General features: G+C 42.0%; 1 protein-coding gene and 1 long non-coding RNA gene across 2 annotated transcripts in view; one reads left to right on the forward strand and one right to left on the reverse strand.

The window, feature by feature from the left end:
• Positions 1–24,962, forward strand: part of LOC144930538 (uncharacterized) — a 148,971-nt gene that overhangs the window by 79,643 nt on the left and 44,366 nt on the right. The gene's annotated exons all lie outside the window — the stretch shown is intronic.
• The window catches only part of LOC144930575 (uncharacterized), a 38,221-nt gene continuing 33,686 nt past the window's right edge, over positions 20,428–24,962 (reverse strand). Inside the window, exon 3 of the mRNA XM_078852997.1 lies at positions 20,428–20,548. Coding sequence (XP_078709123.1) covers positions 20,428–20,548 — 121 coding nt within the window. The remainder of the gene's footprint in view (positions 20,549–24,962) is intronic.

Here is a 24,962-nt window from a genome sequence, read left to right on the forward strand (position 1 = left end):
AACAGCATATTATATAGAATAGTCCAACAACACCATAATTCACATCTACTGCCAACAGAGTCCACTTTCTATATACAGTGAAACAGTTATTATTATGTTAGATGTTCTGACAGGATTATGTGGTAAAATGCAGAGTGGGAGAGAAATGTGGATTCAAATCTGAAGTCTTTACCCAAATTCTATGGATGATTAAAGAGCTTATGAGCTCATGGTAAATCTCTTTCAGTAACCTGCTGCTAACGTTATATCAGTTGAACTATTCTGAGGAATATCTGAGACTTGTGGCTGTAAGCCCCCTACAGGTTTCCCCTCTCTCTCTCTCTCTCTCTCTCTCCCTCTCTAGCTATTAAGAGAGGATTTAGAGCTAAGTATACAGTTAGGGTGAAAACTAGAGATGGGCTCAAATCAGAGGAGGCTAAATTGTGTAATTTGCACAAAGTTCTGTGTAGGGGAAGTGCTGAGCCCCGCTGCTCCTGAGAGGGCAATAGGAGAGATTGTGCCCCAGGATAGTGCAGACTGCTTCCCCAATACTTTGGCCCTGCATGATTTGCTTCCCAGGGAGAGCAAGGTCCAAGCAGTTTCTGCTTACAGCAACTGCTAATGTGATCTGCCCTTGAGTCACACAGAAGTGAGAGGAGCCCTCGCCATAATCCTTGTGCACCTGTACAGAGGCAGATCATCATTTGGCCCAGAAATTTAGATCCAGGTTCTAATCTGAATCTAAACATCACCCAAGTATGGAAATGTGTGTGGGAGGCTGTCTCTGGCTCCATTACTAGAATAAATGAGTGTATTATGGTTTCTAAAACCACAGTGATTCTTGTGGAATTCAGCAAAAGCCATTTGCCCTCTGGCTCATACATGTTTCTCACTCTCCTTTTCTGCAGATTGTTCTACAACAGCCTTTTCCCTTAAAAGAAGTGACAAAATACAATTCTAAGCACTTTTACTATACAAGAAATTATCATGCCACAAGCATTAGAGAATGACATGTTATTAACAGAATTGTTGTTTCAGTGGAGTCGCATCTTACATGGGGGTTAGGTTCTAAAGTCAGTGTGTAAGGCAAAAATCGCATATAGTCAAAATTACCCTTGAAAGTCCCTTAAATCACCCATAAAGTACAGTATGTTGTACATGGTTTTGTGTATACAATCCTGTACAGTAATATGTATAATGTATACAGTAATGCACAGTATATAATAAAGAGTACATATGAAAAATATAATTTTACAGTACTGTATTTTTAATTACGGGGGTAATTACAGGGGGTCATCAGGGCTTGATATCGATCCAGGAGACAGAGGTGATGGAGAGCTTGGGTGACAGAGAGCGAGTCATAGACGAAGTGGTTGGCTCTGGTTCAGCTCGAGAAGGTGATTGTGTAGGCTCATCTGCTGCTGGTTGTTTTTCCTTGAAAAACATGGTGATCAGCAACTGTCACTGTTGTCTCTTGAGCTGCTCAAACATTTCTTGATACGGTCTCAAATCGTCCGTACGTATGATTTTGATGCTTCGTTCCATAGAGGGATTGTATTCAGAAATTAAATCATTCAAGTGTTTCGCTGCTTGGAACACTTCAGGAAATTTATGAAGATTCCAACTTGCTGGCTCTTCCTGTTCGCCGTCGTCATCTTCGTCTTCTGTAGACGATTTTATCAGTTCCTCTAACTCTTCGTTAGTCACTGTTTCTCTATGGCTCTCAATTCTTCAGTTTCTTCCCCAAGAGTGTCAATGAAGCCATCACCATCCACTTGCCTAGCCACCTGAACAATGCATTTCACTTCTTTTTCAATGGTCAGGGAAACCCTTAAAATCATTCACACATTCTTTCCATAGGTTTCGCCAACATGCGTTGACTGTTTCAGGCTTGATTGTATCCATTGTCTGTTTAATATAAGTGATGCAATCAGCAATGTTGAAGGACTTCCAACACTCTATCACATTAAGATTGGGATAAGCAACCATTGCACTACGTATCCGTGAGAACGTAAGCCTCATGTACGTAGCCTTGAACAGTGAATCACGCCTTGGTCGAGAGGTTGGAGGATGGAGGTGGTATTAGGGGGGGAGAAAGATGACTTCAGCATCATTATGCGCAAACCGGAGTGCCGCAGGGTGGCCAGGAGTATTGTCTATGATCAGCAACACTTTAAAGTCAAGTCCTTTCTCTTCAAGGTACCACTTGCCCTCTGGAATGAAACACTTGTGAGACCAATCCAGAAATAATGCTGCCATCACCCAAACCTTTTTATTTGATTGCCAGAACACAGGCAGGAGATTTTTGTTCTTGCCTTTTAGGGCATGGGGATTTGCAGCCTTGTAGAGCAAGCCCAGCTTTATTAAACGCCCAGCCACATTGCCACAAAAACAACACAGTCACACGGTCTTTAGCTGCTTTGAAGCCAGGGGCTTGTCTTTCTAATTTCGAAGTGTAAGTGAGGTTGAGCATTTTTTCCCAGAAGAGCCCAGTCTCATCAGCATTAAAAACTTATTCCAGAAGATAGCCCTTTTCTTCTATGATTTTCTTTAATTGTTCAGGGTAGGCTTTTGCTGCCTCTTCATTGGCAGATGCAGCTTCACCAGTAGTCTGCACGTTTTTGAGGTTGAAGCGGTTCCTAAAACTGTTAAGCCAACCTTGGCTGGCTTTGAATTCCTTCTCATGAGAAGGCTGTCCCCCTTCAGCAGGAGGTTTGAACAGCGCATGGAGGCTACGAGTCTTTTCTTGCAACGTGTTGCCATCGATAGGCACACGTTTATGGTTCATGTCTTCCAGCCATAAGTTTAATGCCTTTTCAGTCTTCACTAAAGTCTTATCACACACCTGGCTCGTCACCTTAGCAGTTATTGGAGCACTTGATGCCACGGCTTGACGAATTTTTCTCTCTCGAATCTTGATGGCATGGATGCTAGATTCGTTGCTGCCATATTTATGTGCCATGTTGGAGACTGACCTGCCGTCTCTCAATAAGTCCAACACAGCCAGTTTTTCCTACAGTGTTGGAACAGATCTCTGTTTCTTCAGTTGAGCACCAGATGAGGTAGTTGGCTTGCGTTTAGGGCCCATGTTGTACGAAAAATACGTACAGTATTTTTAAACACTAGAATCACACTCAGCGCGGCGAGATGCTCACACTATGAGAGGCACGCGGGAACTGAGACCGACTGAGGGAACAGCAGATTCACGTCTCCCATCTCACGCTCACTCTGGGGCATACGTCCACACTACTTACAGGTATCTTGTTGTTTTTCTTTTTTTTTTTTTTTTGCTGAGTGTGTATAGTTGAATTTGTATAAGTTAAATGTGCGTATGATGCAACTCACCTGTATTCACAAGAAGAAAATCCTGGTTTGAGATTGACTGAGAACAGATATATGACAAACTAGTAAATGTTAGGTGGCTTGTCTCATCAGAGGTCAACAATATTGAAGGCCAAGTGGCAGAGCCAAGAATAACACATAGGAGTGAAGATTCCCAGTCTAACCAATAAGTGATAAATCCTCTATGCACTTTCAGAAAATATGCTGGGAAAATCTTTCTATGTATTAGAACAGTTAAGCGCTGGAGTAGACTTCCAAGGGAGAATTTTAAGAACAGGTTGGGCAAATACCTGTCAAGGGTGGTCTAGGTTTACTTGGTCCTGCCTCGGTGCAGGGGGGCTGGACTTAAACACTTCTCAAGGTCCCGTCCAGCCCTACATTTCCATGATTCTATGTCAGCGTTTTTTTCCTGCAGTTTGGGAAGCTGATCCAAAGACCACTGAAGTCAATGGGAATCTTTCAGTTGTCTACAATGGGGCATGGATGAGGCCATATGAGCCCGGAATATAAACCTTGCATTTATAGACTTAATAGAATAGCGCAGCACTCCTGAGTTTCTTGCAAGTCTGTTCCCCAGCTCTGAGTAAGATTTAGTGGATTTTACTGACTCATCAGAGTTAATGGATCCAACATCTGACAAAGATAAGCCATTGTGTATGTCCCTCTCGCCTGCTTTTGAGCTATATTTTTGACCCCTGCTCAGACAAGGAGCGGTTTAATAGCCTACTGCTCTGTTTTCTCTTGCCCGCTCCTTTTTCATTTTCACTTCGTCACTTCTAACACACACAGGGCCATATGTTGGGGAATGGAGAAGTACTCCTGATCTCTAAGGCCTTGCTTAGGCTGGAGATTTGCAATAACATTGTAGATATAGACCAACCATCTGCATTTTTACCACTTGTTTGGACCCACTCTGAGCAGGGTAGGAAGGCAGGTGGTAAATACACGGTCATCCAGTCTGCACTAGCACTACGACCATCTTTAGCACTGATGGAGCCATGCTAGTTCTTGAGCAACAATGGGAAAATTTCAGAAAATCCACACTGTTGACAAGGCCTTGAATGTTAGAAATTGGGATTTTTCATTTGCACTGCACTGCCACCAGCAGCAAAGGGCAGGACCCATGAACTAGGCTGGGGACGAACGAGATAACCGAGGCAACGGGAATTTTCAGTCTGATGTATGAGTCTCAAGATGGGATTCATTAAGGTTTAATGTTGGTGTATCGGTCTCATTGCTGAACTGAATTAAAGAAATGATAGAATAATCCAGTTTATGTTCCTATGACATGACTGCTTTCAATCATATCTAGTTAGCTTCAGACATCTGGCCGAAGACTGAGACTTTTGGGGATTTCTCAGGACTTTCAGTGAGGCCATGACAGTGACTGAAGTCAACTCAGCTGTGTAAGTGATGCTGAATGCCCTAGAGCAGCGGTTTTCAACCCTTTTTCATTTTGAAGAAAAAAATTTCAAATGGAGGTGCGGACCCCTTTGGAAATCTTAAACATAATCTGCGGACTCCCATAGGTCTGCAGCCCACAGGTTTACAACCACTGTTCTATGGTGATGACAATCTTTTGCAGACCCATTAGACATAGTCTGCCGACCCCTACAGGTCTGCGGACCATAGGTTGTAAACCACTGCCTCAGAGAGGAAGACAGAGCCCAAGTAGGTGTCAGGGAGAACAGTTATTGAGATGTTGAGCTAATTGCTGTCTGGATTCACTTTAAAGTAAGAGAAATAGTATTTTCCTGATACGTGTTCTAATCTGAAAATTATTCATTATCTGAGGGCTTGTTTTTTGTTTTTCAAGCTTCCTAGAGAAGCCCAAAGGGGGAGGAAGGTTTGAGGTTGTCAGCTGAGGGGAAAATATCAGACTTCAATTTCCCATTGTATGGTAAGCTGCTATGCTGTAAGTGTGTGGGATGCTTAAAAATTCACACCCTCCAAAAATGTAATGATGGAGAAAGATGGTCTTAAAACTGGTACACACTATGCTGTTGCTGTTGTGTTGCTCGCTTAAAGGAAGGGAATACTTCTTTTGGGCTATAACTTAAGTTGTGGGACAGACGTGAGAAACAGTTCTCTCCCTGCAGTGCCTGAATTTTCTATGATGGTGCAGATGCAAGTAATGTGGCTTTCCTGTGCCCCAGCTGTGATTGCTACATGGCCATTCCAGCCCATTGCACCCCCTGCTCCTGAGTATACTGTGGACTTATTAGCCAAGGACCTGAATTAAGTTTGTCTAGAATGTTCCTATAACAAATTTTCAAAAATAAGAGCTGGAAAAGAAGAATTCAGCATGGTAAAAGATTAGTGAATCCACCTCAAATAGATTGCTATTTCTGACCTATCAGCAGCAAGCAGTGCTGGATAGCTCACGGGGGTGAAGACCTGAAGAAAGGTCAAAGCATGAAACTTGAGGACATGACCATCAATTACCTGCAGATAGAAAACTAGTGGGATCGTCATCAGATATTACAGCACTTAGAGGAGTAGGGTGGCAAGAGCTTTCTCTGATTAGGTTTGAATGACAGCTCTGACTGCCTTGAGGGGAGCCACTAGCCTTCCCCTTTTACAAACTTGCTCTTCACTTTAAATACTCTATGTATTTTCTAGTGAAATCACATTTCAGGAATCTGGGGAAACAGCATTTTAAAGTCCCCGTGCCCACTAGGCCTAAAGGAAGGGACAATGAGTGTTTAAAATCTTCCATTTAAAGAACTCCAGCAGTGTTGGGAAATAGTCTTAGCTGGTTTCAGTTCCAGCTGCTGAAAAATAATCTGAAAATTGGTGCTGGGCAGAACTCTACCGGTCCAGGATCTGGGCTGGAGAAGTAGCGTAGGGATTCAGATGTGTCTGGCTTGGAAGCTGAGTTGGAAATCTCACAGGAGTAGAGTCTCATGAGATTTCCAGGATTTCCTAGTCTCAGCTGTGTCAGAAGAAAAATACATTCCCCGGGGTATTTCAGTATTTCAACTTCCAGACCCCGCTGAAGCTAGTAAACGAGGATGGACAGGTTTTTTTAAACTTAACTGCACCCTTCTGAACTTGTTCTCATTCTTCTGCTATTCCGACTGCACATTATTTAGATGAATTCAAAATTGGCATATATTCTAAACAACACAAGGGAGGCTCCTGAAGGAGACTCAATGTGAATATCTTAACTAATTGGATCAGACCAGGACCCCAGTCTGAGATCAAGGTAACTTAAAAAAAAAAGTGTGGTTTTTATTTGCTATTTAATTAGTTTGCCACAAAATAAACAAATGATTGGGAGGCAAGCCTAGAGTATAAAACTGGCACAACAGGAAACTAACTAAAAGGCTCAATTGTGTTTGTCAATTTTATTCTGTGCCAATGATCAAGAAACAAGGGAGTTTCTGTAAGGAACTCTTCTTCAGAGACATTTTAGAACCCTAAATGATCTATTTAAAACAAGGCCTAGACTCACCGGGGAGGGTCTAAAAATTCTCATAGATTTTTGTTGAAAGGGACTAAGGAACTTCGGGATCAGATCTGTCTCTCCTCCATGCATCACCCCGCTCACTGCATAAGGTGGCTTAAGTGCCTCCATGGCACCCTCTCCTCTCCTCCCTCAACCACATGAACTCTCTCTGCATAGACCGGAATCAGTTCTGGAGAAGGACTTGGAGATGAGTGAGGGAACAGGCCAGGGCTGGGAAATGTGTTCACTTTGTCCCCACTCTCTAACCCCACAGACATTACCTTGAAATATGGTTCCAGGATGCATTAACTTATTTTGCGTAGCCCTTTGGAATCCTCAGGAGCTTCTGTGGTAATGAGGCTATATTGAAGCTGCATAGCCATCACCTATCATGGATGCTGAGGATCAACCAGATTTAGAAGGTGGCTTTTTCATGGTGAGGAGGAGGAGGAGAAACACTCCAATCCCAAGATCCGATGATGTACGTTAATCTCTCTGAGGGAATTCTCCTGGAGATTCTTTTGCAAAAAGTCCCTTCCTGTGGCTTTTAACATGGGAGGGCCCTTTGTTTCCTGCAATGATCTTATAGTAAAATCTGTGGGCTAAATTTAGCTGAGAGATGTGCAGTCATAGAGCTAGTGAAGTGAGTGGGAGCTATGTGCATTCACTCTTAAACATTGTGATTAAGACTATATTATTTTATACATAGGCTGTCTTTGCATTCATTGAATATCTACAGGGTATGATATAAAAACTGGAATGAAATAATTATATATCAAAATTTTAGAATCCAGAGGAGCATTAATACAATGCTGTATCTATATCAATAGAAAATCTGGAGCTGCAGAGAAAGTCTTACCTTCGATGCAGACTTTTGTTTAGGATAAAATGCCATTTGGGCGGGACTTTGTAATAGGCTTTTTATTCCTAAAAATATTTATCCTCATGAACCCATACTCACCTGATTTTATTTTAGTTCTTTCCCATTGTACTTAATATACTGTTTAATACCTCTTCTTTGAAAAGAGAACCTGAGAAAAGACAGGCATAAAGTACTTATTTAAACTGACTAATAAAAAAGGAGACATTAAGACCTGGCTAGTAATCAGTCTGTGATTGATGGTTACAGTTTCTTACAAATGAGAGAAGTAGCACATATTGGGATAATGTTAGTAATTTTTCCAAGTATAGAGTGGGGAGGAGATTGGGTTTACCTCCAGATATCCTCTTTTAACTGTAAATGTACAATATTTACAGGTCTATCTATGCATATGTACTGCATATGCATACAGAGCAAAGCTATGCAAAATAAGCTAGTCTTACACATTTCTTAAGAATATGAAATTGTTGGAGATTTCAGTTTCAGTGCAATGCAGCCCAAAGCTAATTTACAAGAGATGTGAAGGGCTTGCTTTCACCTATATAATTTGCATGGATCTGAGGTATGATACTGCAAGAAGTGCTATTAAAATTATGAAAAGGAGTACTTGTGGCACCTTAGAGACTAACAAATTTAGTTGAGCATAAGCTTTCGTGAGCTACGGCTCACTTCATCGGATGCATTCAGTGATGATGTGATGAAGTGAGCTGTAGCTCACGAAAGCTTATGCTCAACTAAATTTGTTAGTCTCTAAGGTGCCACAAGTACTCCTTTTCTTTTTGTGAATACAGACTAACACGGCTGCTACTCTGAAACCTATTAAAATTGGCTAGCATGGCTCTACCTGGTTTGTCCACATGGAAACTAGTAATATATGGATTAGCTGAGATAACTATAAAATAGATAATTATCTAAAGAAAAATTGAACACTGACAATTTCAGTAGTGCAGTGGCAGAGCTATAGTTAAGGTTTGGATGAAATATCAGGAGCCAATGTGAGTCCAATACTTAACAATGTTTCTTTAAAAGGTATACATGCTGTAAGACACCTTAATTTGCTAAGAATGTGGTATCAGTGTCCATGAGGACCCTGTGCTGTTTGAATGTTACTCTAGTACTGAAATCTTTTCACTGATTGCCGGAAAAATTTCACACTGCTTTTAAAGTACTGTTTATTACCTGTAAGTTTCATAGAATATTTGTCCAGAATCTCTTTAGGTTACTTTCTTTGTGTGTTACTAATTGCTCTGTAAGGCCACAACCTGATGATTTATTGACTTGTCCTCCACATAAATTGGAAAAATTTGGAACTATGGCATTTGGAATCTAGTCTCCATGGTTATGGCCTGCCCTTCCATATATATTCCAATAAACACAAGCAAAGGTGATTTATTTGTGGAACAAAATCCACAGTATCAGTGTTTGAGCCACAGCATGTTTGGTCATTGAAAACACTGATCAGCCACTACTTAATGGCTTCTTGCTGGATACAGATCTCAAGATACTGGCGCAAGTAAGGATGCCCTAAAATACAGATAGTACAGGACAGATGTTCTCCCTACCCACAATTATAGAACAAGCTTCCAATTCATGTTCAGAACTCATAATTGACTTTGATTCTGGAATAAGCTTGCAATTTTTGTCTGAATCACTGCCCTGTTTGCACATGTTGATTCCGAGGAAAAGAATTAAGGGGGTTCTGCTGTCTGACTGAGCCAGGGGGCTTCTTTCCCCACCCAAATGTAAGGGAGGTGCCAGTGTCTAGGTGACAGAGAGGAATTATGCAATCTGAGCAGTCCTGAGATAAGAACCCTGAGGGCATTCAGGCCTATGGAAAAGTTTGAACTGAACTCTTGTATTGTTGTTAAAGCCAAATCCCAGGAGAGGGAGGGGGTGAAGTGTTGACTACCTATTGTAAGACAGCCATTCTGGCTCTGATTCATGAAAGCACTTAAGAATGTGGCTCTCTCTCTCTCTCTCTCATTAACTTCAGTGGGACTTAAGTATGTGCTTACATGCTTTCCTGAAGAGGGATGTTGTCTTGAATCCAGTCCTTTTGTCCCTGCATTTCAGAAATATGTGGGGAATTTCAAATCCACAGTTTTGGGAAAACATTATCTTATAAGAAAATGAAAGGCAGATTTATTCCTGGGAATGAATGAAGTGCCTAAGTTGTTATCACTAAATAAATGTTTTGCTCCAAATTGTGTATGTTTGGTTTGGTTTGCTTTGTTTTAAATATGAGATCTGGAAAGGCTACCTTGGCCTTAAGAAGCAGAAATATCTGCTAGGATTATGAGTGGGTTGTTGACTGAGCTCAGCAGCACCCAGGGAGGATGTGGTCCGACCAGCTCTGCCCTAACCATCAGGCATGATGGCAGTTGGTGAAAATCTTTATAGAAAGAAGGAGTCTCAGGTGACATGATGACTTGGAGATAACTTGCTTTTTCCAAAGAGCATAAACAATCCAAAGAGACACATCTTTAATCAAGTTTTCACTTTAATTCACAAAAACATTGTCCTCAACCATATCGACAATATGTCTTTCTTTGAGCCCTCTTTTTATTCAAATAATAATAAAAAAGTCCTAAATCCTAAGGCATCTCAGATTCCCCTAGAAAGTGATAAGAAAATACTTGACTTTTTGCTGACATGAACGTAAATAGTTAAACATCTTTCAGAAAACCTTCTGCCTCTCAGCTCATCTGCGAGACTCCGGAGGTATTGCAAATATGCAGCACCTGTGATATCCCACTCATGATTGCACATCAGAAAAGTAGCAAACTTTATCAGTTAAAATAGTTTTTGTTAGGAGAAAGTTCTCATAACACTAAAGACTTAGGGACTGCTTACCCAAACACCCCCGAGGATTGCTTTGTATACATGGATGAAGAAGTCAAATAGCAATGACTAGTAAACAGACACTTCTAGACATGTGTAGTTGGGAGTTATGCTCTGCCACGCTGTGGTTGAAACTCTGCAAATGGCTACGCTGTTGCTAAAATAGTCCCCTTGATCATGGTGGGTAGGAATTTGTTTTTCCCCAAGACCTGCTAACCAACCTACACTTCAAGCTAATCTCTAGCCAAAAAAAAAAAAAAAGACCTGTCCATACTGTAACCATGCTAAAAGTTTTTGCTAGCTGAGTCTAACCATAATTTGGAGAGAGCCCTATGGACCAGATGCTTAGAAGCAGTTCTGTGAGCTACAAAATGGAAGACCAAAATCAGGGGGTCTTGCTGTCTGGGTTGATGGAGACCATCTGAGGAGAGGGGCCTACAGTACAGGTTGTAAGCACCATCTTTTTCCCAAGGAAGGCAGAGGGAAAGAGAAACCCAGCTACCAAAATAAAGAGAACATTGTAAAAATGTCGTAGGCGCTGAGGAAAAATTGGTCTGTGTTCTGTGTGTTGTTGTTTTGCATTATGATGGCTCCTTGGGGCCCCAGTCATTTATGGTTGTCTTAGCGTATGCGCAATGTAACTCAGATGGCATGTGACCAGGATTCATCATGGATCATGGCTCCATTGTACTAGACACTGTACACAAGCTCATAACACAGAGATGATCCTTCTCCAGAAAGTCTTTACTCAGTTCTTAGAACAGAATGGGAGTTGATGAGCTTTCCCTGAGTAAGGAATAAAAAGTGAGTAAGGGTAACTTCAGAATTTGAGGTGAGATCTCAGTGAGTGTGTAGGCCTTGGGCTGATTCTCTGCACAGGGGTGAATTTCATTCGCCCTCCATGCACAATGTCGATATTTCTTGTTTCATGTTTTTGAAAAATAAAAGGTGGGATGAAATGACTTTGCTTCACATCATTGCTGTGATTTCTAAACTTGGCATGGGAACTTGTGAAAGAACAATTGGTTGTTTTCTAAAGAACATCAACTTTCTTTCAAAAAGAAAAGGAGAGAAATAAGGGGACATTTTAATCTCCAGTGATTTACAGAAAACATAATAGGGGGAAACGCTGTAAAAAGCCTGCATTCTTGGGTCTTGAACTAATTGATCACAATGTGAAGGTTAAAAAAAGTTCTTCCCACCCTTCCTCAAACTGTGTGTGTGAAGCCCTCTTTGTAATCTGTTTACATAGACTCACCCTGTGAGAATGCTTTCTTCCAGTATTGATCCATCCCCATTTATGAAATTTCACTCTCTGAACATTCATCATGCTTGGCAGTGAAAACCAGAAATGTTGTATTAGGTGTATGGCTCATTTTTAAGCCATCACTCTTGATACCATAATTGTATGTGGTGAAATTTTGCATACTATCTATTTAGGGAGAAAAAGGAGATAAAGGTGATGAAACCAAATGCCCTTCAGTGGTGTCTGGTAAATTGTTTTTCCCCTGATTCTACAGTGTTCCAAGAAGTGGTCTGTCATGTTTTTTTGTGAATTCAGACAATAATCCTTAGTCTTTGTAAAGGTTGTGTCCTAATTGTTTACACTGAAGGCTCCAGACTATATCTAAACAATATTAGCTAGTATTTAGATCTTATACCAATTGCGTAATGAACCATCTGGCAAAGTTTAGAGCCCAGGGTAAAGTTCTGAAGGACATTATTGTTACAACTGACTATTGACTGGTCAATAACACATGAGATGCATCTGATGAAGTGAGCTGTAGCTCACAAAAGCTTATGCTCAAATAAATTTATTAGTCTCTAAGGTGCCACAAGTACTCTTCCTTTTCTTTCTACATGAGATATTGGTGATTTTACAGAATATAATACTTGTGTGTAAAACTGCAGTCAGGCACTGGTTATTTAGATAAGCATATCCATCAAAGCCATCGCAAAATATGTTTTTTGAAAAGCTATATAAAGTTTTAGCTTGGAGAAAGAAAATGAATATCTGTACACAGAAAAGAGAATGTTTAACTCAGAAACAATGTTGTTGTTTTTCTTCTTGTTGTTATTTCCCCAGATACCTGGAGGCATATTGTGGCATAGTTACCTTCACCGCAGGGACTAACTACACTATGGATTAAGGGCCTTCAGCTTTTAATCTTAGGAACAATACAAAGATGTGTAGAATTTTAGAACCGGAATCCTGATTCACTTTCCTAAAATTGCATGATTACAGGACAAATTATGCCACTACTACATTTCAGAACACACTGTAGGAGATTTTCCAAAATTTACATCAACAACGACAACAACAAAAAGAGGGTGGACGTATGGGGCGAATTCTGTTCTACCTGAGTAAGAACAATTTCCATTAAATTTAGTAGAAGGGCAGTTTTTCCCTTAGGAAGAACTGCAGGATCTCCTAATTATGAGGTGAATAAATATTTACTAGATATGAATGATAAGAGTGAAGCAGTACTGTTAGAGCTCCCATATTGCTAACATTCAAGGCTTTATTTAGTCACTAAAGATGCCAAATATAGGACACTGCCATTAACTACAGATGAGAGCTGTTGGGGAGTGTTTAGATTTGAAATTCTTATCTAGCCCAAAGGCTTATGAATGGAATAGAGACTTACTGCAATTGGCAGGTATTTATTTGTCTTTGGATCTGTGCAACATTGTGAAGGGTGAAATTCAGCCACCACCATTCACACTCCCTCCTCCTTTCTCTGTACAAAGCCTGAGTTAATGGGTGCATGAAACTATGTGAGGGTTGGAGTGAATGGAATCCATCCTCCAATCTGCAGGCAGATGCAGTTTCAATGCTTTCTGTGGAGCAACAGACAGAATTTAAAACTGCCCTCCCTATCACCACTACAGCAGGAGATGAAGGCCCTCCTCCAGCACAGCCTCTCCCCACTCCAAAAATTGAAATCCCTTGCAACTGCTAGGAATAATCTGGCCCATAGATTGAAAATTGCTTCTTGAATTTTGACAGCTGATTACAATATTCACTTTGTACTTTTAAAATAATGTATTATTCATAATGCTTTCAAACATGGCTTAATCTGCATTTCTGTAATAGAGTATAGCCAGCTGTGAATAGTCTTTAGTTCTGCTTCAAAAAATAGCCAGCTTGTGGCGACAGTTTTCAGCAGTGTATTGACACAGTTTATGGATGATTTTGATTCAGATAACTTGGTCAGTAACCAGCCCGTCTATTACACAGGATATTATTTTTCTGTACTATGTTGATTGTGTTCCCTCTTCATGCTATGTGTGGTAAATAAGAAGTACAGTGTTTCTCATGTACTAGAGATAGAAAAATAATTGCCCATCTTTCCTTTTATCTTGTCTCCCACCCAGTATGACCCCATTTGTTCTTTATGTGCCTGTTTGGTCTTGTCACAATCCTAGATTGTAAGCATGTGGGGCCGTGACTGTCTATTTTACTTGTTAATACAGAGCCTAGAGCAGTGTGATCCTAACCTGTGATTGAGGCTCCTTGGTCCTATCATAATCTACTAGAATTTAAGTAGTTTTTATCTTTTTTCATTTTGCAAAATACTGTAGAAGTCAAGCAAACATCCCATTAATCTAAAATAACCTTTGTTGTGTTCTGTTTTTAGAACCAGCAGTCTGCATTCCAGGGAGAATACTTAATGCATTATTTGTCTCTACTTGCAGATTTTTATCAAAAGTGTCAGTAATGCATGCACAGGTTTATTAGTGACTGGATACCATATTCATGTGAATAATAGAAGGTTTCCAAATAAGTTGGAGGAAAAACCTTCAAAGAATATAACAATTCAACATTACTTAACACCACCATCCTCTACCCTGCAGAGCATAATATTACTTGATCAATCCCCCTGAATGTAATGAGCATCATCAAACAATTTTCTCCTTTTCCTAGATCTGTCCCTCTATTAGAGAAATTAATTTTTGTTTTTGGGTTTTTTTTGAGGTGTCATACACTAGTAGAAAGAAAATTTATCTGAGAAAATACCACAAAAACATGATGAAAACGAATTTTTTGTGCTATATTTCCAGTAAAAATTTACAAACTGTGAGTTGTTCTTCTGAAAACCTAGAATACCAGCATTGTCTTCTGCCTTTATAACTTGAAGTGTGTGTGCTACTATGAAAACTTTTTTAAAATGGCAGCTTCTTTCTAAACTTATGTGTAGTGATTCATTTCTATTTACCTTAGGGCCAAAAACGTTTAGTAGAGCTGGTTGAAATATTTCAATTGTAACTGTTTCTCAACAGCAAATTGGATTTTCAATTTTTTATTTTATTTTATTTTTTTTTGGAAGAATTGTCTGGATACCAAGGAAAATTCCAATTTCAAACTGAAAAAATTTCTGGTTCTGAAATGCTACCACAGTGCCTCACAGAAGTTGTAATTCAGGTAACTCAGACTCCCATTCTTCTTAATGTGCCACACTTCCCAGCTGGACTTCATCTCCCATGATGCACTGTGACCATCTGACTGATATGGTGAACCACCTCCCATCACCAACAGGGAAGACCGTGTTGCATCGTGGAAGATGTAGTCCAACCAGTAAGCCCAGTCTTAAGAGGAGAATTGAAGCATGTGGCATTTGAACTCCAAGTCCCACAAGACATCATGGCAGCATTTCAGAATTGAAATATTTTGCTTTTCAATATTTTGCCAGAAACAACAAATCTTTACTTATAAACTGAGCATATGTGAGATGGAGCAATGAAAGACAATAAACAAGCTTATTTTTGCAGAGCAATTGTTCAGAGCAAAGCTCCTCTTTGTTAGCTAGGTAATGCACACAGGTAAGTAGTATACAACACTTTTGTGATTAGAACCTGATCGTGATATGAAAGTTAAAATGTTTCTCACTCATCCTCAAACCATGCTTATGAAGTTCTCTTTAACCTGTTTGCTAGAGATACTCTGTTAGAACACTGTTTCAGTATTTACCCTCCCTGATTGTCTCTGGCACAAATGTACTGGGGGGAGGGTGCAAGATACCCTCTCTGTCCCCCACCCTTCCTGTTCCTGGACTTCCGATAAGGGTGAGGTGTATCCAGGGGCAGCTCTACCAATTTTGCTGCCCCAAGCAGTCGCCGCTGAATTGCCGCCGCCACAATAGCAGCAGAGCTGCTGCCAAATTGCCGCCGCGCCCAGAAGAGCAGTGGAGCTGCTGCCAAAAGCTGCAGCGGCGGGAAGAGCGGTGGAGCTGCCGCTGAATTGCCACCGTGGGACACGGACTGCTGCCCTGATCTGAATGCTGCCCCAAGCACCTGCTTGCAAAGCTGATGCCTGGAGCCGGCCCTGGGTATATCTCAATTCTGACATTCAGTGGAGCAAAGGAACTGTTCCCTTTTGAACCAGCAAGGGTGCAATCCTCTCCAAAGGAGAAGGTGGGACCATGTCTTCTGCACCAGCTAGAAGAGCTGAGAGGATGCAGCCTGCACATTTAACATATGTGTTCAGGTATTTGGAGAGCAATTATCCCTCATTCCCTCCAGTTACTCCCCCTGGACTGGTCTGACTCTGCTCTGTCTCCAAAGTTGGCTGGTTTTGTAATTTACCTAATCTGACCTGTAATTATCTGAAAAACTATATTTATTTACTAGTGTTACCAGCTCTTATCATGAGTCTCATATTTGGGTTTTCCTTAAAAGCTGCAGTTCCTGGAGTCAAGTGATTAGGTGAGATTCTCAACTTTTAATTAAAAAATAAAATTAGCATCTAGCCCTCATGGAGCTAGATACTGTGGAGAAAAGTTTGAAAACATGACCCAAATGTACTGTAAAAGCTCAAAAACAAGAAGTCAAATCAAAATATTGCAGAACGTGTTGCTTTTTTAAAAAACTCATGATTTTTGAATGTTTGGGATTGGCACTACTGTTTCTAGGCATATCGGGGTATGACACAGCCTTTTGGAGGGCTTTTAGAAAGCATGTGCAGTAAATGGCAATCTGTGACTCTTCCTGAAACTGGTGCTTGCAGACTGCAAAGAATAAAAATGATCAAGAAGTGCAAACTGATCATAAGAGCAAACTGCCAAGCCTTGTTTAAAAACCTTTTTCTCAGAGTGACAGGGCCCTTTCACACTTCCTCTTGCCAAATGCCTGGTTAAAAGAGCAGCCACTCCTTAGAAAAATATCATGTATTTTCATTCCTTCGTTCATTATTAATGAAAATATTTGGATGAAAAAAGGATCTTTGTTTCTCAAGAGATCTTCTGTTTGTTCTCTACCTGTAGTCATAGTCCTCTGCTTTTTGGCAGCATAATAATTTCCACAGCAGCCCTACAGCGATGTCACGAACAAAAGATTAGGATGTTGGAGGGTAATAAGTAGAAAGGGCAGATGAACCCTTAAGCAAAGATTCAGTTTTCATAAAAATATCTGTAGTAATAGATAATGAGAAGAAAAACAGAGGAAATATACAATACAGAAGCAGAATTGTTTCAGAACAAAATAGGGTTTTTTCAAACTTCTCCTATGCAGCAACAGCTGCTCTTGAAGAATTTCCACTGTGTGTGTTGTTCATTCTGTATTCTCCATTAAGGTCCTGATCCTGCAGTCTTTTAGAAACAAACCCTAAGACTTTGATAAGGGTTATGTCTATACTATGAAATTAGGTTGATTTTTATAGAAGTCAATTTTTAGAAATCGATTTTATACAGTTGATTGTGTATGTCCCCACTAAGCACATTAAATCAGCGGAGTGTGTCTTCAATACCATGGCTAGCATTGACTTACGGAGTGGTGCACTGTGGGTAGCTATCCCACAGTTTCCGCAGTCTCCGCTGCCCATTGGAATTCTGGGTTAAGCTCCCAATGCCTGTTGGGGCAAAAAATTGTTGCGGGTGGTTTTGGGTACATGTCATCAGTCGCCTCTCCCTCCCTCCGTGAAAGCAACGGCAGACAATCATTTCACACCTTTTTTCCTGGGTTACTTGTACAGACACCTTACCATGGCAAGCATGGAGCCCGCTCAGCTCACTGTTACTGTTGTGAGAATCATAAACACCTCATGCATGTTCCTGGAGTATGTGCAGAACTGGGCTAAGAGACTCCAGCACGAGGACAATTGTGATGAGGACATGGACACAGACGTTCCTGAAAGCACGGCTGTGGCAATTGGGACATCATGGTGGCAATGGGGCTGGCTGATGCAGTGGAACACCAATTCTGAGCCCGGCAAACAAGCACAGGCTGGTGGGACTGCATAGTGTTGCAGGTATGGGATGATTCACAGTGGCCGTGAAACTTTTGCATGTGTAAGGCCATTTTCCTTGAACTTTGTGAGTTGTTTTCCCCCACCCTGAAGTGCAGGAATATCAAGATGAGAACTGCCCTGACAGTTGAGAAGCGAGTGGCGATAGCCCTGTGGAAGCTTGCAATGCCTGACTGCTACCGGTCAGTCGGGAATCGATTTGGAGTGGTCAAGTCTACTGCGGGGACTGCTGTGATCCAAGTAGCCAGTGCAATCACTGACGTTCTGCTATCAAGGGTAGTGATTCTGGGAAATGTGCACGTCATACTGGATGGTTTTTCTGCAATGGGGTTCCCTAACTGTGGTGGGGCGATAGATGGAATGCATATCCCTATCTTGGCACTGGACCACCTTGCCAACCCGTACTTAAAGCGCAAGGGGTATTTCTCAATGGTGCTGCAAGCACTGGTGGATCACCAGGGATGTTTCACCGACATCAACGTGGGATGGCCGGGAAAGGTGCATGACGCTCGCATCTTTAGGAACTCTGGGCTGTTCGAGCAGCTGCAAGAAGGGACTTACTTCCCAGACCAGAAAATTACCGTTGGGGATGTTGAAATGCCAATAGTTATCCTTGGGGACCCAGCCTACCCCTTGCTCCCATGGCTCATGAAGCCATACACAGGCAGCCTGGACAGTACTAAGGAGCAGTTCAACTATAGGCTGAGCAAGTGCAGAATGGTGGTAGAATGTGCCTTTGGATGTTTAAAAGCTCACTGGTGCTGTTTGCTGACTAGGTTAGACCTCAGTGCAACCAACATTCCCATTGTTCCTGCTGCTTGCTGTGTGCTCCATAATATCTGTGAGAGTAGGAGGGAGACGTTTATGGCGGGGTGGGAGGTTGAGGCAAATCGCCTGGTGCCAGACAGCAGGGTGATTGGAAGAGCACAGCTAGGCACGCTGCGCATCAGAGAGGCTTTGAAAACCAGTTTCACAACTGGCCAGGCTACAGTGTGACAGTTGTGCATGTTTCTCCTTGCTGCAAACCCACCGACTTCGTTGATTTTAATTCCCTGTAAGCCAACCACCCTCCCCCTTTCGATCACAGCTGGCAAAGGAAATAAAGTAATGATTGTTTTGAAACCATGTATTCTTTCTTTATGAATTTTTTTTAAAAGTGAGAACTGACAAGGTAGCCTGGGTGGGGTGGAGTGCGGGAGGAGGGAAGGACAAGGCCACATTGCTTATTGTAGCCACACTACAAATCAAAACTGTTTGAATGACAGCCTTCTCTTGCTTGGGCCATCCTCTGGATTGGAGTGGCTAGGTCGTCCCCCCCGCCCCCCCCTCCATGTTCTTGGGCGTCTGGGTGAGGAGGATATGAAACTTGGGGAGGAGGGCAGGCAGGTATACAATGGATGCAGCAGGGGGCTGTGCTTTTGTTGGCTTTCCTGCAGTTCCAACAGATGCTTCATCATGTCCGTTTGCTCACCCATTAGCCTCAGCATCTCCTCCTGTCTCTGCTCTTCGCTCTCACTTAATGCTTTCCTGGCCTCTGTCACTGAATGCCTTCATGTATTAATCTGTGCCCTATCAGTGCAGGAGGACTGCATGAGCTCAGAAAACGTCATCGCAAGTGCGTTTTTTTTCACCTTCTAATTTGCGATAACCTCAGGGACAGAGATGATGGGGGAGCATAGAAACATTTGCACCTCAAGGGAGCTAAAAAGGGACAGTAAAATTTAAGATGATACATTTCTGAGAACAAAAGGGAGACTCTTTCACAGTGAATCAAGCAATTCACAGCAGATAGCACATGTGCTTTACTAAAAGGTCGCATTTTGCCTTTTATATTGAGCACCTGCCAGTATGGTGACACATCACACACAACTGGGCAACAGAATTCAGTTTCCAGGCAGCCATTGTAAGCCTTTTGGTACGCAAGGTTGGCTTCTTACGCCCTCATAACATGTGGGAATGGTTTCAAACTGCATTGCCATCTTTTCCCATAGCAAGCAATGCCAGTTGGACTTCACATTTAAAAGGAGGGGCTACGGTTTTTGGGTAGATGTGCAGCACGCACCTCCCCCCAGCCCACCGCGTGGCTATTCTCTGGGATGATCCCTTTTAGCCAAGTGCAAATAACCCAGCATGAACGGGGTCCTTTTACTGTTCCCTTACAAAAATTCCCCTATTTCAGCCAGGTGACCGTGAATGATATCACTCTCCTGAGGCTAACACAGAAAGATATAGACCGAATGTTGCTTGAATGAGACCAGAACCCAGGACCATTTGCTGCCATACTTTGTGCTGCAATGATTCCAGACTACTTGCTACTGGCTTGATGTGGTAAAGCGTCCTACCATGGAGGACAAAATAAGGCAGTCCTCCCCAGAAACCTTCTGCAAAGGCTTTCAGAGTTCCTCCAGGAGAGCTTCATGGAGATGTCCCTGGAGGATTCCCGCTCCATCCCCAGACACATTAACAGACTTTTCCAGTAGCTGTACTGGCCACGAATGCATCCCAATTCTTCAGGGCAAATCAAACATTAAACACTATTGCTTTTAAACCCTGTACTGTAGTTACAAACGTGCACTCACCAGAGCTGCCTTCTCCGGCTTCAGGGCCGGGGATCCCGCCTTGGGAGGGTATTGGCTCCAGGGTGATGAAAAGGTCCTGGCTGCTGGGGAGAACGAATTCACCACTTGCCTTCTACACATTCTCCTCTTCTTCCTCCTCCTCTTCCTCATCCACAAAATTCTCCTCCCTGTTACATGAGACTCCCCCTTTCAGGTGTCCATGGACAGTGGTGGAGTAGTGGTAGAGTTCCCCCCTAGAATGCCATATAGCTGATCATAGAAGCGGCATATATGGGGCTCTGACCTGGAGCAACCGTTTGCCTCCTTTGTCTTTTGGTAGGCTTGCCTGAGCTCCTTAACTTTCATGCGGCACTGCTGTGTGTCCCTGTTGTAGCCTCTCTGCACAATGCCCTTTGTGATTTTGGCATATATATTAGCATTTCTTCTTTTTGATCGGAGTTTGGCCTGCACAGATCCTTCTCCCCATACAGCAATCAGATCCAGTGTCTCCCTTTCCGTCCATGCTGGAGCTCGTTTGCGATTCTGGGGGGACTGCATGATCACTTGCGCTGCTGAGCTCGCCACGCTGACCAAACAGGAAATGAAATTCAAAATTTCCCAGGGCTTTTCCTGTGTACCTGGCTAGTGCATCAGAGTTCAAAGTGCTGTCCAGAGCGGTCACATTGGAGCACTCTGGGATAGCTCCCGGAGGCCAATACCATCAAATTGTGTCTGCACTACCCCAAATTCAACCCAGCAAGGTCAATTTTAGCGCTACTCCCCTCGCCGGGGAGGAGTACAGAAGTCAATTTTAAGAGCCCTTTAGATTGATGGAATGGGGTTGGTTGTATAGATGCATTCATTTTAAAATCAACCTAATGCGGCAAAATTTGACCTAACCCCATAGTGTAGATGAGCACTTAGACTTCAAGGTATCAATAGGACTTTTGCAAGGCTAAGGACTGCAGAGCACACTCTGAAGTGGTGGGTTCTGGCCCCTGCATGTCATTCTGGCAGTATACAAGGACCATAAAGGGGCCTCAGTGAGTTGGGGAAAATTCACCCAATACAGGGGCAGTCTAAATCCTATATAAAATCAGATTAGGAGATGCAGGGACACACTCATAGCTCTCAGTATTTCTGGGATTTTGGGTTGTACAGAATCTCATAAGTGGGTCCGGGAAACTGCTCTAACTCAGAAGATGCACTGGCCCCCAGCACAGGCCAACTGAGTGCTGCCAACTGGCTTAAAAACATACTTAGAATCTAGCTAATAATGTTTTAATTAAGTTTATTGTGGAGCAATTAGAGATGATAATAAATGGAAACCTTCAGGGTAGAGCAGGGGTTCTCAAACTGGGGGTCGGGACCCCTCAGGGGGTCACAAGGTTGTTACACTGGGGGTCACGAGCGGTCAGCCTCCATTCCAGACCCCGCTTTGCCTCCAGCATTTATAATGGTGTAAAATATATAAACAAGTGTTTTTAATTTATAAGAGGGGTTGCACTCAGAGGCTTACTGTGTGAAAGGAGTCACCAGTACAATAGTTTGAGAACCACTGGGGTACAGCTTATGTACTTCTGATATAAACTAGAATAACCATTAATGGCCAATTTTTGTCCCAGTACTCTCACTGAATAGTTGTTTATCCTGTGTGTAGTCCCACTGAAAATAAGTATGAGTAGGGATGGCAGAATCTGGCCCTAAACTGCCACCAAGAACTGACCAAATGGTAAGTTAGAACACTGAAATATTACAAGGAATACCTCCACATTATTTCCATGACTATGTCACTGCTGTGGAGTTGGCTCATATAGTAGAGGTCAGAGAGGTGTATTTCATTATTACTAGTACATCCAAGGCTCAACATTTTACATGACCCCATAGACAGAAGGACTGTACTCTGCCAAACTATAGCCCTTTGGGAACACGCACTTGTGGTTGATTAAAGTAGTGGCTTGCATGAGAGACAAACAGTAAATCAGGCTCTAAGAAATTAAGTAGGGGTCTGATCTACAGCCTGTTAAGTCAATGGGATTCTTACTGTGGAACATCAGTGACATGGGATTTTCCTTTTACATATGCTGTGGTGATTTAGTTTATTATAAGCTTGATTTAAAAGAATATAAGGATCCTACTTAAATTAACTTAGCAGATGGGAACAATTTATGGGTACTGTAGTTGTGCATAAAACATCCTCTTTTCTCAAAAAATGGTTCATGTACAATTCCCCATGCCAAAGTGTCCATTTTCTTGAGATCATACACTGTAGAAAGATGCTTGGAGGCTGATTTTCCTCTTACTTATATTTGGGTAAATCAGGAGTCAGAGGAGTTATATCAATGTAAAACTGGTGTGAGAAGACAATCATATGCCCTACTATTTTGGTGCAGTACTGTGTGTGAGCAATCTAACAAAGACAGTAACTGTTACAATAACTTTCTGTGACCTCAAAACTGTTTGCCTCAACATATTCTCCTATTCTGATTTAAACCCCCAGGGATTAATTTTTGTCCTGGGCTGGGGGCCATGCAGTACCATATTGCTCCACCAGGAGCACTCTAGATGCCTTTTTAAGGCAGAAGCTTCTTGGAGCTTGCTGGTACAATGCACAGCACTCAGCCTGAATTGTTTATCTGATTGCATTGGGGTTTTTTTTCTTATTATTTTGACTTTAGAAGATAAGATATATAGTATCGCACACCTAATAACCTAGAACTTTGTCCAGAGAAAAAATTTGTTATCTAACAGAATTGGAGCTAGCTTTGACCTTAACTGTACAGACACTAGTGTCTGTACATGATGAGACATTTTCAAGACTATGTGTGTGCACTTCATGCACATTTGTAGGTCTAATTTTGGCATGTAATTATCACGATTTTGTGCTCATTTTGAATGCAAATAGCCAGTTAATGTGTAACTGGTCATTGATGCATACACAATCATAGTAATTACATGTGCAAAGTGGGCATGCATTCATGTACACATATTGTGTTATAATTTGTGCACAGTGTTCTGAATATTTAGCCTATTAATTCTCTCACATAGTGTCTCCTTCTCTACCTGTCCAGTTTCTATAAGTCTTTTTCTAGGTGAGTACTTCATCTTGTACTGTAAGCTCTCAAATCACCTTGGTTTGATCTACACTAGAAAATTTGTTTTCCTGCAGTGAGGCGTCTATCAGAAGGGCTAGATGACAGAGTGATAACAAAACACTTGTGATTTCTCCACCACAGTCTCCATTGTTGATAGCACTCATGCAAACCCCTCCACTTAGATTACAATGTGCCTGTACACACAGCCCTGTTTCTGGGGGCGGGGGGGGCAGTGCAGAAATGCATTGCCCCAGAAGGGCAGAATGCCTGCCAGAGCTCACCAATGCATGGCGATGGGCACAAACCTTTGCACTTCTCTAATGGGTGCAGCATCCTCTCCCCGGCCCGACCTGTATGGCCAGCTTTCCTGGCTGGTGTAGGGATGGTGTGGGGGCAGAGCCTTTGCTTCACTGACTTTCTAATACTCCCTTTCCACTTTGGAGCATCATATGTCCCTGGAAGTAATTAGGGAGCAATATCTGCACTGGCTTGAGCACAAGGACCACAATACTTCCCAGCCCTTACATAAACCACATAAAGAGAACTGGAGGCTCTATTCCCTTCTCCCCCATTGTGCCGGTATGTTTCAGCTACACTCTTTTACTATGGTTCTTACCACTTTTTCCTCTCCCTCTCCCATGCATATGTGTTCCTTCTCACAGATATCTTTTAGGGGAGTTCCTTAAGAGATCCTATTGGGAAAACATAACCATTTAGAGGAAACTGGAGAGTTCCCTACCACCTGGAATTTTGGGTTCTTCTTCAGAGAAAAATCCTCTCAGCATGAAGCTCTATACCAGAAGCAAAGGGTGAAAAAGAAAAGTGGGGCTAAAGTAAATAGTTGAGAGACAAGGTGGGTGAGGTAATATATTTTATTGAACTAATTTCTGTTTGTGAGAGAAGTTTTTCAAGCTTATACAGAGCTCTTCTTCAGCTCTGTGTAAGCTTGAAAGCATGTCTCTCTCACCAATAAAAGATACTACCTCACCCACCTTGTCTCTCTAATATCCTGGGACCAACACTGCATACAGTAAATGTTTAAGTGAGATAAAATTGTTTTATGTGCTGTGTAAGACTGGCTCACACCATTCCATGCTCCTCATAGAGCTTCCCTTAAAGGCCCTTCAGCTGAAGGAAAATCTGTAAGGAGTAAAGGAATTAATTATGTACAGCAACCAAGAGATCATTCAGACACCAAAACTTTTTGAAGGGACAGTTTTGTTCATGAATCAGAAATGACCGAGTTAGGCTTGAGAAATAAGATCCTGTAGTTTTGTGAGCTGATCAGAGAAGGCATAGCTACCAATTAGATGACATGGAAAATAATCAGAGGATCAACTTCCTAGGGTGCTGAGAATCCCTACAGTATGGAGCTGGGCTTTTATTTCCCAGAGGCCCCTAAAATTGAGGTAGGATTTACAGTGGTGGAGTTTTCCACTTTTGTGGATGGTTTTAAAGGTCATCCAGGATCCCATATGACCTCAGGCTAGCCCTGGTTTGTATTATCTGGACAGCCAGGGGTCTTAGGTTCAAATTCCAACAGGACTGACTCAGTTGTTCATCCATCTGAGAT

Source organism: Lepidochelys kempii, chromosome 5 (genome assembly GCF_965140285.1).
Source record: "Lepidochelys kempii isolate rLepKem1 chromosome 5, rLepKem1.hap1, whole genome shotgun sequence".
Taxonomy (NCBI): Eukaryota; Metazoa; Chordata; order Testudines; family Cheloniidae; genus Lepidochelys; species Lepidochelys kempii.